The sequence below is a fragment of the Vitis vinifera genome, chromosome 8 (genome assembly GCF_030704535.1).
Source record: "Vitis vinifera cultivar Pinot Noir 40024 chromosome 8, ASM3070453v1".
In the NCBI taxonomy this organism is placed as follows: domain Eukaryota; kingdom Viridiplantae; phylum Streptophyta; class Magnoliopsida; order Vitales; family Vitaceae; genus Vitis; species Vitis vinifera.
This window is the reverse complement of record NC_081812.1, coordinates 9144383-9160656: the sequence shown is the minus strand read 5'-3', so window position 1 is coordinate 9160656 and position 16274 is coordinate 9144383. Positions and strand designations below refer to the sequence as shown.

Genomic DNA, 16274 nt, shown 5'->3' with positions numbered 1-16274 from the left:
AGTCAGGTGTTGAACCTCAAAGAAAGGATTTTGGATTGCAAGTGAGATGGAAACATCAAGAAAATTAATGAAGTTGATGGTAAAAAATAACACTTGAATTCTTACTTTGGGCAAAGAAGTGGTTGGAAAGTTGTTAAGTGAAAAACAAGATGTAGACCCCCCATTTGGGGCCATTCGGGCAGCTGCTCATTTTGCCACGTGGAAGAGCCTTGCTCCACCACGTGTCTTCTCTTGAGAGGCTGGTGCAGAATCAGATGATGCTTTTAGGATGCCAATGGAAGGTTGACAGGTGGCATGAGGATCTGCAGGCCGTTGTCTTGAGGAGCGTCTTCTGTTATTAGCAGAGTAGTGGCTGCAGGGTAGTGGGGGTCGGGTGGCTGTCGTTGGAGAGATATTTTTAGAAGGTTGGCAGCTGCAGAAAAATGGTGAGTTTTTTTTGTTTGGTTACTTTTGGGGGGGGTAGAGAGAGGGATCCCAGAGAGCGGTGAGAGAGGGAAAAGGTGAGAGGAGAGTTCATCTCTTTGGAGGAGTAGAGAGGATTTTTTCTGGAAGGGAAAGCTGTTGCAGAGAGAGAAGAGCTGTTACAGAGAAGGGAATTTCGTCTTTCTGGGTGAGGGTGAGAACTGGGGAGAAGGTGATTTTTTTTCTGGTCATTTTTTTTTAGGGCATTGTTTAGCTAGAGAAGAAGGAGGAGCAGAAGGAAATCGTACCGTGGATTACCAGGTAAAGCTATCTCGAGCTTGATATGTTTTCGTTTCTTGATGTTCTGCTTCATTTCTTTGTTGATTTCCGTGCATCCGTTTGTTGTTTGTTGTGGACATCAAGGGCCACAGGTTGCTTTGGTTGAACATGGTTACTGCGCACCTAACGCTCTGTTTTGTCTCTCTTTGATACTTTATATTCTCCTCTGTAAATAAATGTATTCTTCTTCGGGTTTGACGCTCGATAGTTGTATTGTGAACTTTCGGCTTGTCCCACATTTGCCTCACGCCCGTTTATCATTCACGTAATGAGGTTTTGACTAATAATTCCTGGAGTCTCTCATCCTCTTTAACTTTTTTCATTTTCTATAGTCCTCTGCTCATGTGGACTTCCATTTGTGAAAATACCTTGATCTGTGTATCATCTTTTGGTGGAATATTGGTTGCTCCTGACCCGTGGATGACCGTTACTTGAAATCATTGGACTGATGAGGGCATGGAAAACAACCAACCATTGTTTTCAGTCTCTAAGTTTGTTTCACTGGTGAAGATGCCCTTGACAGTGCCAAAGCGGTTAACAATCCCTATAGTTGAAGGGGAAAGATGGTCAAGGGTATATGCTGTAGTTAGTGCTTCATTGGCTCCTGTTCTTCTTGCATTTTTGTGGAATTCCTAAGACGATGTGGGTTCTCAAGGCATGAACGCCGCATATCTTGTTGGTGTTACAGTTGGTTGTAGTCTTGGCATTCTTGCATATCGTTATACTGTATCTGATCAGCCACCTCAGAGGTTCTTAATTCTGTGGGTTTTGGGAGGATTTATAATGAGTATCATCTGGTTCTACATAATTGCAAGTGAGCTTGTAGCCCTGTTGGTGGAATTTGGTGTTATTTTTGGGGTTAATCCATCTCTCCTTGGATTAACTATATTGGCACGGGGTAACTCAATGGGTAATCATGTTAGCACTCTGGACTCTAGATTCTGGGCCTGATCTTCACTGGAAACATTATCTTTGCCCTTGCTTTGACGGGTCCTCTACGTCATGTTGACAAAGACCTCCTTGGGTGGTGATTATGTGAAATGAAAAATCAAATCTGGAAGGCTAAATGGCCGGCCAAAGAAGCTTCATATAAACATGGGTTCCAATGCCAATGGATACGCAGATTATTTGCTTAGAGTTTCTGAAAAGCCTAGTGAAAAATGAGGTGTTGATTACAGCTCCTTGCATGGCCATGCATGGCACCCACCATGTCCTTCTCTCTACATCACATGCTTTTCACACTCCACCCTACCCATACCTTATTTCTCTCACCATGCATGCCCGTTCCATGCTCACCATGTCCCATACTAACCACATGCATGCTTAATTTCTTATTCATCCTATCACCACTACATATCCACGTCCTTCATACCCTTTTCTTTTCGTACCCACTGACCACCTCTCTACATTCATATCAAATCCCTCATTCCACACCCCACTATACCCGTTTCTTTCATATGACCATCTATACTAACCCGTGCCTTCGACACCCATTCAACCTTCTCACACCCATCTCCTGCACCACGTATTCTTCATTCATCTACCCACTTCTCTCTCTAAACATCCATGCCCTTGTTCCAATGCAAGCTCTATTCCGTCATCAATCTCCGAAACCTAAGAAATCTGTAAACCATCCTTGGTAACATACACTACCCTCTTGGCTGCCTTGACCCTCCAGAAGCACTTCGTTTTCATTCATTCAATTATATCTCAGGTTCAAGAGTGTCTGTGTCCTCTTTGGAAGGCGCACATGAGCAGATCAGTGCAGTCATCTCAACAGCTTTGAAGAACAGCCCATTTGTTTACGTCAGTGTCATTTATGCAGAGCAAGAGTTCTCCACTGTGAACCACTTCTGAACGCCATGTCTCCGTGGGAATGATAGTGAGGTTCAGAGAGATATTCTGGAGAGTGTGAACGCACTAACGATCCTTGTGATGCAAAGGGTGATTTAAGGCTCGCAAATGACGCCGATATGTTGACCCGGATCTGTGACAGTTGCTGAGGGAAAGATCCTGCTCCAGATTCATCGCCGTTATCAGAGATCATAGATGAGAAAGGCAACGTTGTCAAGGAGCTCTACGCCAGGGAAATCAGTTTTGAAACTAAGAGCAGGTATTGATCGTTTTATTGGTGAATTAGCTTAAAAGGCTGGTCAGGTTACCTCTTTGGACTTTATTGGAAGTGTTATAAAAAAAAAAAAAGGTGAAAGCATAAATGGGTGCGCACTACAAGAATGTCAAGTTTATGTGTGCTGTTGTTGCATCTCCAGAGCCGAATTTTTCAACAGAATCAATGGACTCGATATTCTCCAATTGGCTTCTGATGTATTTTTCTGATAGAAAAGTTGAGGAACTGGTTGAAAGAATGGTCAAATGGCAAAAAGTCAGCTCACAGGATGATAAGGGCTTCCAGAAGTTCATGGATAATGTTCAGTATAAATGTAATGGCATATTGCGCTATAAATGTGTCTTTGGAGACGGCTTTGTAAGCACAGGAGGGATTGAGACAACAAAAGAATTCGTGGGATAACTGGACCTTAAACTTGGCTGGAAGGTCTTAGGTGTGGACTCTGGCATTGGATGAGGCGACTCCTATATGGCAGGGAACTTTGATGTTGAGGTTGTTGGTATTGACCCCTACATAAATATGGTTTCCTTTGCCCTTGAACGTGTTATTGGACTCAAACGCTCAGTTGAATTTGAGTCAGTTGACTGCACCAAGAAATCATATCCCGACAACGCATTTGATGCGATCTAGTAGCCTTGGTGTTACTGATCTGAACCATGTCTCACTGATGGAATTAGCCTGCAACTGAAGCATACTTCCACTCCCTTGGACCCACTCTTGCATGGACTGCATGGCCACCTTTGGGCCACGTGTCTCTTGTTTTTACTTCAGCATCTTTGATTTTAAAATAATTCCCCAACTTCCAATTTTAAAATAGTTTTCCCATTCCTAGATCTCCAAATAATTTCAAACTTCCCATCTTTCATCCTTAGTATTTTTCTTGGTTTTTAAAAATCAATTTTTCAATATTTTGTTGCCATTTTTTCTTTCGGGCAAGCAATTTCCAATAACTTTCATGATTTTTAAAATGTTTTAAAATAAGCAAGAATTTAATTCTATAATTCCGAATAATGGAATTTATGGAATTAATTCATGCTAAAATAAACGGGCTTTGGTGGGGGCCCGACATATGTGATTTTATGATTGATTGACTGACTGATTGATTGATTGGATTGTCATGCATGATTGATTTATTCTGATCTGTGATATACTTTATGTTCATTATTGTGTACTAACCCCCCTCTCTTGATAGCGCATGGTGGTTCATTGTTCAAGTACGTACCCACTTTCACTCTAGTCATCTCCTATGCATTGTTCTATTTCTCGTATGTGCATGATTGATTCGAGTATTCATTGATTTTCCCATTGATGGCCATGTTAGCTTCATCTTATTAGTAGAGACCCGACTTTAGGGACTTAGAGGGGTGCTACGGTCTTTACCGTACCTTCCCGATAAGTAACCTGACCCCCGAACCCGATCCGGTTTTCATAGACTGCCTTTTCCAAAATAAGGAGTCACACTTAGGGTTTTTCTTTCTTATTTTGTTTACCCTTTAAAAATAAAACAAAAATAAGTGGCGACTCCAAGTCATTTTTTTTAATCAATAAAAATCAATTTTTTTCAAATAAAAATCGAGCTCGCCATTCGAGTGGGAAACGCATCGAGAACGAAATGCGGGGTCCACACAAGAATTAGTTAAAAACCTTAGCTAACTTGTAACTAACAATTAAGAATTAGTTGCATTGTCTCTACCCTTCTAGCTAGTGTAGATAACCTAGCACTTGTATCATGCTTTTCACTTAGAGTATACCATTCCATACCCCTAACACTTGTTCCTTCTTTTCCCTTAGGTAAATTTTCCTTAAGCTCTTAAAAGTCCTAAACCTGAGAACTTCTAGCTAGTTACTTTAAGAAATCATAGGCTTCCCCAGGCTCTTTACTCATGAATTCCACATTGCACATGGTTTCAACAAATTGGTGAGATTGAGTAGTTAACCCATCGTAAAATAGGTTAACTACTCTCTATGGCTCATAACCATCATGGGGACAAGATTTAATTAAATCTTAATATCTCTACCAACACTCATAAAATGACTCATTTTCATTTTGTTTTAAAAAAGTGATTTTCCTTTTAAGCAACATTGAAGAGGGAAATATTGATTCAAAAATTTTGTTTACATTTCTAGCCAAGTACCAATTTTTTTTAAACCATAGAACCACAATTTAGCCTTCTCCTTCAAAGAAAATGGAAACAATTTAAGTCTTACAGCATCCATATTGTAATTAGGCTCTTGAAATGTACCACATATTGTCTTAAATTCTTTAAGGTGGAGATAAGGATTTTCTCCATCCACCCCTAAGAATTGAGGTAGTAGTTGGATCATGGATGACTCAATGTTAAATGGTTAGACATTGTAAGGAATTATTATGTAAGAGGTGACACTTGCCATGAGTGGTTGGACGTAATCTCTAAGAGTTCGAATTTGAGCCATGTTAGTAAGATTAGGAATATGGGATAAAAGAAATGGTCTTGACTATCCCTAGTCCAATTTACCATACACAACTTTGACAACAATCCAAATAACCAATTCCAAACAAATGAATAAATAAATAAATAAATAAATAAACAAGAATAATGCAAATAAATGAAATAAAAGAAATGAGACTGGAAAGAATTCACTGAGTTGTGATTATGATCACAACAAAATAAACTCCCACAAAATTTGTTGCACTCTTTAGAATACGTCTTCCCTAGCAACAATGCCAAAAACTTGACTACACCAAAATTTGTATAAATACTATGGTAGCTCCCCCAAGGGTAGGGTGTGGTTGTAACTTTAAAGACCCCGTGAGTTGGGTGTCAAACCTCAAAGAAGGGATCTTAGAGTGCAAGTGAGATGGAAAGATCAAGAAAATTAATGAAGTTGAAGGTGGAAAAACACTTTATTGAATTCTTACTTTAGACAAAAAAAAAAAGTGGTTGGAAAGTTGTTAAGTGCAAAACAAGAATTAGTTAAAAACCTTAACTAACTTGTAACTAACAATTGAGGAAGGAGGAATTCCTAGGGTCTTTTCCTTACCTTGGAATGACCTTTTTCATTAATATCTCATTTAAAAGTGTTCACTTATCAATTGAATCCCGTTATATAATTCTAAGTTTTACCAAAATATTAATGATTTGAAAATTGTTGTCCTAAGCTTACATAGTGTTGTTCCAAGTCAAAATAGACTTTTCCATTAAGTTATTAGAATATGGGGACCCTATACTTCAATCTTTAATTAGGTATAAAAATCTGATGGTTTCATGAGCCCAACGTTTCAACTATTTTCCTAATTGGGGTGTTTAGGGCTTAAATAGGGTCATCCTAAGTCAAAATGGCTTTTCTCATTAAGTGCCCGGGATACCCTATTGAGACCTATAATCCCCAATTATCATATGTTCAAATAAGGTGATTTATATTAAATGAATGAGATTTTATTGATAGGTTACTTTGAATTAAAAGCAACTATTAATGAAATGTTACATTTCAATGGAAGAATAGGAAGCCCTAAGGCACCCTTTTCCTAACCTAAATAACTAACTCAATTGACGTTGAATTGAAATTAACTTGAAATAATAAAATGGAAATCAAGAAATTGAACATCAAACCTTAAATCAAATCCAAAATTTCAATAATCAAGTATATGGAAAAATATTCAAGTATTCCTTAAAGAAAACCAAATCAAGAAATGTAGTAAACGAAAACAAAGAACAAGAAATAAAGAAAACCTAAAATAAATATGTATCTAAGATCTCCTCTTCCCAAGGTCAACTCTAAGAACAATTAAGAATGTGCAAGAACTCCCCCTTAAGGGAGAAGATCCTAACCCCCACCCCCTCATTCCCTCTATGGTTACTCATTCATCCTTTTATATACTCTCTAAGCAAGCCCTAAGTTCTCTCATGTGAGAGTCTTTCCCATGCAAGTCAAGGGCTCAAGAATTTATTGGAATTTGTCCATTCCTTGGCCCAATCCATTCCTCATTTTCAAAATAATTAAAAAACATCTCATGTGCTATAATTACATGAGTTTTAAGGCTACGAGGGCGGTTGCAAGTGGTGAGGTCATTATGGGGCCCTTGGTGGTGCCTTAATATGCTGATCACTTGTATTTCTTAAATTTCTTTCTTAGGTAAACTATTTCCAAAAATTTTGGAAATTGGTTTGATTTAAGTTTGACAAGTGAGAAATATGACAAAAATTTGTTGAAACTCAATTGGACATGTATAGCCCCTTCAACCACCTCAAAACATATTACTAGTCAGATAGGATCAACACTCGAGAATTCTTTGCAATTTTGATTTTTCGACTAAATTCGCCTTTGATTCTCACATCTAGAATGTCCCATGAGGATATCAAGATCTCATTATTCAAGAAATATAGTTGTAAATATAAAAAAACTCAAAAAAAAAAAAAAAAAAACCTAGCATACATAAGATGGAATACAATTGTTTCATTGAAATGTATTTTTTTAATGGTGAAATCAAGCCAAAGTTGTAATCATTGCGCTTATTTTTATACAAAATATGACATTAATCACATAAGTTGTGTTAGGTCATGTACAAACTTTGAGCATACATGATACTCCTAATAGAATTAGCCCACAAAAATAAGATTTCTAAAACAAATAATTGATAATTATTATGGCATAATTTGTTTTTTACACATTCTATAAATATTCAATTTATTTGAGCATTGTCTTTATAAGTATTTTATCTAATCAAGTATACTAACCATGCTTTAGTATATGAGGATATATAGAAGACACAAACCATGAAATTATTATAACTTGATAAGTAGCTTACAACTATTCATGAATTTAGACAATTTAGTAGAGGTCATAGTGTATCACTTTTCATATGGTGAAATGACTTGTTTAGGGCATTAGAATTAGTTTCTAAGGTAGATATGTTGGAATATATGGATTACTTCATTCCAAACCCTAGATCATTAGGATGAATGTTAATAACTTCCTAGGGATTCTAAATCTAAGTAATGGAAGCATTAAAAAAAATAAAACTTTAGATCTAGATGTTTCATAAAACAATATTTATGATCTGGATGTTCTCAGATAAACTCCAATCAGTAAAGTGAATGGTGCAAATATTAAAAACCTTGTGATCTTCTATTCCAATGACTCTCATGGATCTTGACACTTGAGAATTTTGGAATTCTCTCTTTTGAGGATGGAGGCTAGGGAGCTCTCTCTACAAGATAGAGTGGTTGACACTCTAAACTCCTAAGGGAATTTGTATAAACTTCCTCGTGAACTTAAGTAGTTTAAACCCATCTTGGGCTTAGCTCACTTAATTTAAGGTTCTTAGGCTTTCCACTTATTAATAAGGCAAGATGAAGTAAAAAAAGAGTTGTATAATTTTCTTAGGGCACATACGAAAATAGAGCCCAAGTGCAACTTTGTTGCTTAGCTTGCCCACAACGACCACATGATTGGCACTTCTTGGTTTATACTCCAACATGTAATTAAAGTTCTCCAGGAAGTCTTACCACCATTTTGTTTTTTTTTTTTTTTTTTTTTTATGTTTGGAAGTAACTAATGATAACATTGTTTGTCTTGACCACAAAATGAGATATTAACAAGTAATGCCTCCATGTGCATAAGCAATGGATTATAATTGTCATTTTTTTTCTTGTATTGTGTATCGCCTCTTTGTGTCATTAAGTTTGAGACTCTCAAAGGCTATAGATGTTTATCTTACATTAGAACTTCTCCAATGGTAAAGTAAAAGGCATCTATGTGTACTTCAAACATTTTGGTATGGTTGGGAAGTGTTAACACTAGTTCTTCCATCATGGCCTTCTTTAGATCCTTAAAGGCTTGTTAGCCCCTATCATCCCATTCACATGCTTGTTTTTCTTCAAAAAATCAGTGAGTGGAGTTTCTCTTTCTGAATAGTCCTTAATAAATTGTTGGTAGTAGTTGACTAGGCCAAGAAAAGACCTTAGGTAAGGTACCTTGGTAGGTGAATCACATTCTTGGATGGCCTTCGCCTTGCTATCATCCATCATCAACTTGCCATCCTTTATGTGATCGCCTAGGATGCTCATTTTTTCCTTAGTAAATGATCATTTCTCTTTTTCATGTACAACTCATTTTTTGTTAGAATTTTGAAAACCTTCCTTAGATGTTCCATGTGCTCCTTCAAGGTATTGTTGTAGACAATGATTACACCACCACAAACTTATCTAAGTATGGATGGAAGATTTTGTTCATCAGTATGCAAAACATGGCTGGTGCATTGGTAAGTTTGAACGGTATCATTAAGAGCTCATAGGATCCATATTGGGTCCTACATGTTGTATTTGGTTCATTTCCTTTCGTGATCCTCACTTGCAAGTAGTCTAACCTTAATTCCAACTTCGTAAGTACCTTGTCCTACTAGGTTAATTGAGTAGATCAACAATGAGCGGAATAGGACACTAGTTCTTAATTATCAACTTGTTAAGTGCCTGATTATCTATGCACATGTGTAAGGATCCATCATGTTTCTTCTGAAACAAAACTAACATGACATAAGGAGCCTTAAACGATTAGATCAACCTTGCATTTGACAACTCTTTTAGTTATTTCCTAAGCTCCTCCAACTCGAGCAATGCCATCCTATACAATCCCATGGCAAAGAGCATAACTCCTTAATCTAGTTCAATCTTGTGATCCTTCTCCCTTCTAGGTGAAAGTCTTTTAAGCAACTCAGATGGCATCATTTCCTTGAACTCATTAAGGACTCCCTTGATTGCCTAAGCATGGGTTCCCCTATGGTGTCCATTAATTTTTCTTCCCTTAGTGTAGCCAAGTAGGTCACTTGTTTCTTCTTTAACATTTTCTTTACTTGCATAGCTAATAACAAAGGGGTTTTAAGCATACTTTTAGTTACCATAGTGACTATGCATGGCGTTTCTTCCTCCAAAATAACCATCAAATGTAGGAAAGGTAGTTGTTAGGATAGAACCCTTAAAAACATGACATGATATAACAAATTTAAAATTCATTATTTATTTAATAATATTCCAAATTCACTTTTATCTATTCTTATTCCATGCATTGTGCTTTATGAGCATTCTTACCTAACATCTTTTATATTATACATGACTTGGACACATTAGGAGTTGCATAAAAAATCTAAGTCATAGGTTTCTTACAAGTAGATGACTTGTTTACAACTGGTTCATGGTCTTAGGCAATCCATTAGAGGTTGTAGTGCTCTATCTTCTAATTAGAAGGATGACTAGTCTTGGCCATTAAGATGAGTTTTCCATGGTAAGTGCACTAGTTTGTATGGTTACACATTGGTCGAGGCATATGATGAGACATAATGTAAGGCTATTAAGTAGTCATGACTTCACCAAGCTATTTCATTGTGCTATCTCTCAACCTTGAGAGAATACTAAGTTTGTGCCCAAGTTATTAGTGGCTTTGATCTATGGGGGAGATCCTAAAGTGATCACATTCCCTATGAATTAAGTTTTTATTGATGTATGCCAATAACAATAGATTCTCAATAAATGCACCATAATATCTCATGGGATTGAAACAGAGTGCCCTCTTAGGTGATCCTAAGGAGGTATGTTCATATAAACTATAATCATGGTAGTTTCTTAAATAGAACTTGACATAAGCTCTTTGTGAGATAAGATATGTCAATTGATCACATAGTGGGAGGATCTGTAATTCAAGGATAGTAGAGGTAGTCTTGAAAGACTGATAGTTTTCTCATTGTTAGACTATGGACACCAACTCATTGGGAGACTGAACGCAATGGATAGCAAGTCACGAACTCGAGCACTTTGTGTCTCATTATCATTTACATAGGGTATTAGAGTTTAGTTGATTTTTTATAATGGGATGTTGAATCAACTTCAAAATTGGATTATGAGGAAGCCAATATTGTCCTATGGATCTCAGTTGTCCCTATTTGAGCTTATATACCTTGTTGGCATGGTTTATAAGGGTTGGATGACTCTTAGTTCACTTATGTGCATAAGGGTGTTTTGGTAATGATGCAAGGTTACACATGGGTTAGTGAATGACATCTCTGAATTGGATTAATTGATTAATTAAATTGCCTTGTGGGGCTAATTAATCAAGTAGGACCCAATTTAGATTAGATTAAGTGACCCAAGCCCATATGGGCTCAAGTCACTTTAATTGAGTTAGGAACCTTATAAATATTCCCTAAGGGTTGAGGTTTCCATTACTTATTATCTTCCACCATCTAGAGGAAAGAGGAAGTCCTAGCCTTCACCTTCCCAAACTACCCATCGTTTTTATGCGAAAAAATGAGGTTGAGTCATCTAGCAGAAAATCGTGAGTCTATGAGACTTTGGATGATATTGATTTGATTTTTCAATACTGGGAATTTAAGGTTTGAGAATATTCAAATCTAAAAATTAGCATGTTAACCCTAAATATATTTTTTTTAGAAAATTGGTTTACTTTCGTTTTATAGATTTAAGATGCCAATAGTAGTGACATTGCCTTAACCTTTTATAAGAAGTTTATCCCTTGCACAACCTTAAAGTCATCCATCAATAGCACCATTGTGAAATCGATCTTGTTTTCCTATGTGTCAATACCCATAGTTACCCCTCATGCCACACTTTGTAAGGGCTTGGCAATATAGTTAACTTCCTTAAGCCATTCACCCTTTTTGGATGCTTGGAACTCTAGTCTCTTGGGGCCTCCTCCATAGAAACAAAGTTATGTGTGGCACCTGTGTCCACCATGGCCTTGGTGGGCTTGCTATTCACATGGGCCTCCATATACATCAACCCTTTGTTTTAAGGTGTCTTAAGCACTGGCTTAGTTTTGAGGTCATTTGGGAATTGCATTGTCCTAACATGAGCATTGCTCTTACTCTTTTTCTCTTCGATCATGGAGTTAAGGGCCTTCCACTTAGGACAGTCACGTGCCCGATGTGGACCATTGCATAAGAAGTAGTTGGTCCTAAGTGTGAACTCCTTCCACTTGTTGTTGTCCTTGCCTTCTTTTCCACTAGAGGTTTTACTTGATATTTTGTTAGTAGTACTATAACTCTTTGACCACTTGTTTTCCCTACCTCTAGTATGGTTACCCTTGGATGGTGGCTTTGGCTTAGAAGAGTCTATTTTCTTATATTCCACCAAAGGTTGTTCTATTGTCATGGTCTTGGCAAGATCTTGGCATGTTGCCTTAACTCTTGCTCAACCAAACTTTGTAGATTGTCTATGAAGTTGAACAATTCTCTTCCTCTGTTATGTTCAAAATCTTAAGCATAAGTGTATAAAACGCCTTAATGTACTCACAAATCGAGCTTGTGTGCTTGAGATGTTTTGTACTTTTCCTCACTAAGTAAGCCACATCCTTAGGATAGAATTGCCTCTTGATTTCCCTTTTGAAGGCAACCCATGTGTCTATGGTGAAAATGTCTTTTGCCATGTCAGTGAACCTCTAACACCACCATAGAGTAGCAGTATTAGTGAGATATAGGATGCAATGTGTACCTTACTGGCCTCATCTACTAGTGCTATAGCTTTGAAGTACCTTTTCATGTGCCACAAAAAGTTGTTTCGCTCATTTGCATCTTGTTTTTCATTGAAGATGTGTGGCTTTAGCACCTCCACCTTAGTGGCATATAAGTGGTCATGACTCTTGCCAACACTACGATCTTGTGGATGGACAACTCTTGACTAATCTTCTAGTCTCGAGTCTCCATACGTGTAGCCAATGCCTTCACCATTCACTCCAAGATAGTAAGCATACTCATGACCTTATCTTGGAATGACATGAATTCCTCATGCAACACTGGTTAAACTTGTGAGACTAGCATTCCCTCTCAAAGGTCTTGGATCTATTTCCTTTAGATCTTCCATGCTTTTCTCTATGCTTTGCTTTATCAAGTCCATTCCCTCCTAAGCATTGACCATAGTTAGCTCCACTTTGGCTAGCCTTACCTCCATGTTAGCAATGGCATCACGAGATTTCTTCTTCCTACCTTTACCACATGTGGTAGGGTTAGTCTTGTAGGTTTGCTCACTAGCCATCTCTTCAATATTGGAGCTTGATATGCTTTCTTCTCATGTTATAACACCTACTTCATAATCGTTCTATAATACCATTTGTCATAGACTTAGGCCTTTCTAAGCTCATGTGTGACACTTAGACAACTCATGCCAGTTGATGTTGCTAAGCCAATTAATCTTCCCATAGTTCTTAGTTATTTATGTTAAGCAATGCGCAAGACTTGGAAGTTAGGAACAAAAAGGAACCAACACTTAGAGAGTTTGAAAGAATGAAAGATGTATTGCATTAAAAATGCTTTACAAGCCTTGTATTACTTTCAAGTGCTTGGTGCCTTAGCCAAATGAAGTCAAACTGTTTGGAGCCCCTAAAGGTTTCCCACTACTTTAGAATTCTCTAGAAATGCCTACACAAATGCTATGTACATGATATGTCCAAGGGTTCTTCAGAACTCTCTATAATTCTCCACACATTTCCCTTATCTATCATCTTTGTGTAGAGATGTGTGGATGTCTCTAAGCTTCTCTAGAATCTTTCACACTCCTCCACTAGTAAATGACTTTAAATAGTTCTAGAAACTTTCTACTCTTTTATATAAATTCAAATAAGGGTCATTTTGAGCAAGTTGTGACACTAAGCTCTTTCTAGGGAAAATAAATATAGATAAGGTGAAAATGTAGCCATGAGCTATAATTTTGGTTTTATTGTAGAAATGTAATCATGGGCTATAGTTTTGATTTTCTAATAAAAATGTAGTCATGGTTATGGTTCTATTTTTGGAGGAAAATGGCAACTATAAATCCTAAAATAAACTCTTTCTATATGTCTAAGGTGGTGTTTGTTTTTTGAACTTAATACTTAATGCTTGATGCAATTTGCTTTCAAACTTTACATGATTTGTTTTTATTTTATTGTATTTGTTTTTGTTTGTTTCTTATTTTTAAAATATTTTTATTGAATAGAAAAAGTCAAATATTAATATTTAACTTTTTACTTAATACTAAAACTAATTTTTTTTAACAATCAAAACACAATCTTAACATAACCCTCACCTCATTATATATTGAATAAAAATAAACAATTTAATACTTAATATTATTAGGTTGTATTTGGAATTAAGTTAAATTAAGTTTTACTTAGATTTAAGTAAAAATAAACAAACAAACAAATACCACCATATATATATATATATATATATATATATATATATATATATATATATATAACAAACTAATTGAAAGCTATTTTAGAACTCACTGTGTATCTATTTTTTTTTAAAAAAACAATAAGATTGTTTTGATGCAAAATTCTAAAAAAAATATTAACATATTAACAATCTCATACTAACTACTAGGAGTGGTAAAGTTCGACACGATTTACCAATATAATTTTAATTTAATACATTATTTTTTTTAAGTTTGAATTAACTATAATTATATTTAGGTAAAATTCATATTGAATGGCATGACCTTTTGAGTAAATACATTTTTTTTTTTTATCAATTAGTATAATTTAAATTTGATTTGAATTAATTTATTTAATAATTATATTGATTAACTTGATTGTAACTCATAACTTATTTAACTTTTTTTTTTTAAATAAATAGATGAATCTAGTGACAAACTTATTTTTATTTAAGGATAATTTATGTTAATTTAAATAATTTGATTATTAGATAAATTATACTCATTGTGTGATGTTATTGCTTAATAATTAAGTCGGGCTTGATTCATTCTTTTACCCGCCTGTGGTCGGAGTATCCAAATTTCGACATCACAAGCCGAAGGATGGACCAACAGGAATTCCCCTCCCAGCTACCACCACATTACCTGATAAGAATCTGATAATAAATTGAAGTATAGGCGGTTTTTTTCACACTCTGCATAGATAGGTGCCCTTCTGGAGATTCGGATTCCAATACGAATGTGGCAGAGAAAAGTGGAAGACAGTGGTTAGATTGAGCCTCGTGTCATTCCCATAACTATTGTGAGTACCTAAAACGCTTGCGTGTCACTCCGCCAACATTCCTCTCTTCTTTCTTTGCCGCGTTTGCCCTTACGTGTCCCTCTCTTTCCTTCTATATAAACATTGCTCTCGCTCACGAGCTTGCACTTTATGTTGCAGTGTTGTAAGCTAAGGGAGTTCCGTGTTACATCAAGGCTATATTGGTTACAAGGGAGGAAGAATACTGAGAAAAGAGGAGCATGGCGTCAGGGCAACTACGAGAGGAGCTGGCGAACAAGGCTAGAGAGGGCGAGACTGTTGTCCCTGGTGGAACTGGTGGAAAGAGCCTGGAAGCTCAGGAACATCTGGCAGAAGGTAAGCATAAACATTCGTAATAAACTATGCAATGGTGAAGTTGCATTGCTTATGATATTAAGGAGTTGGGTTTGTACTGTATTCATTGATGAAGGACGAAGCAAAGGAGGGCAGACGAGGAAGGAGCAGCTGGGAACAGAGGGGTACAAGGAGCTGGGAAGCAAAGGAGGACAGACGAGGAAGGAGCAGTTGGGGACAGAGGGGTTCAAGGAGTTGGGGAGCAAAGGAGGGCAGACGAGGAAGGAGCAGATTGGGACCGAAGGCTACCAGGAGATGGGGCGCAAAGGTGGGCTCAGCACCATGGACAAGTCTGGAGGTGAGCGTGCTCAAGAAGAAGGCATTTATATCGATGAAGCCAAGTTCAGAACCTCTCCCTGAAGTTTAACTCCATCCAAGTCTCCTTATAAGAGTGAACTAGCAGCAGCAGCAGTAGTAGTAATAGGATCTATATTAGGAGGTATGTAAAGCTAGGTTTGAAGTAATCAGTACGTACTGTCTACTAGCTGTAGGGCAACTAGGTTTGGTGCTTGTTAACTAAGGATGTATGTTGTAGGCTGTTTTGACTTCAAGGGGTTTGTGTTGTGGTTTTAGGTTTGGGTTTACCCCTTGTTTGTATGTGGCGGATGGCTGATGAAGTAAATGAAGTGACTTGTAGCTTTGGTTGTATCTTCAGTTCCTCATTCATTTGCGCGTGCCTCAACTGGATATGGGTTCATTTCTTATTTACAAAATTAATTTAGAATGATTAGATCTTAGATGTCCCACAAAAACGACCACGACCCGGGTAATGTTCAGCACTCGGATGTTGCAACTGACTGCTTTGACCATTAATTAAACTGTTGCCTTGGTTTAGGTTGCAAGTGAGGCTTGGGAAAGGTTAACCGAGGTTGAGAGGCAAAGAAGCGCCTACAAAAGTAGGTTCTGGGTTTGGTTAATTGGTTGACGTTTTATTGATTAATTCGAACTGTAAAACCAACAAGAGAAGCTGGAAAACTCAGGTATAAATGGATAAAGCTAAATTCGAGGGTAGATGATCTTCGATATGAAGTCTTTGGTCACGACGCCAAAAGATTGCCTTCAAAAGACAAAA

The 16274-nt window shown here is 36.9% G+C and overlaps 1 protein-coding gene across 3 annotated transcripts; it reads left to right on the top strand.

Annotated features, from left to right (window-relative positions):
• The first annotated feature begins 410 nt into the window (after positions 1 to 410).
• LOC100255849 (late embryogenesis abundant protein B19.3) lies at positions 411 to 15850 on the top strand. 3 transcript variants are annotated; one of them, XM_002263178.4, is made up of 3 exons: positions 411 to 723; positions 14990 to 15184; positions 15279 to 15850. In XM_002263178.4, exons 2-3 carry the CDS (start codon positions 15070 to 15072, stop codon positions 15560 to 15562), a joined length of 399 nt encoding a protein of 132 aa, XP_002263214.1. In that variant the 5' UTR covers positions 411 to 723; positions 14990 to 15069; the 3' UTR covers positions 15563 to 15850. The 3 variants fall into 3 exon arrangements, with proteins under 3 accessions (XP_002263214.1, XP_059594909.1, XP_059594908.1); XM_059738926.1 differs by lacking the exon at positions 411 to 723 and adding an exon at positions 14433 to 14851; XM_059738925.1 differs by lacking the exon at positions 411 to 723 and having other exon boundaries at positions 14974 to 15184.
• The last annotated feature ends 424 nt before the right edge of the window (positions 15851 to 16274 follow it).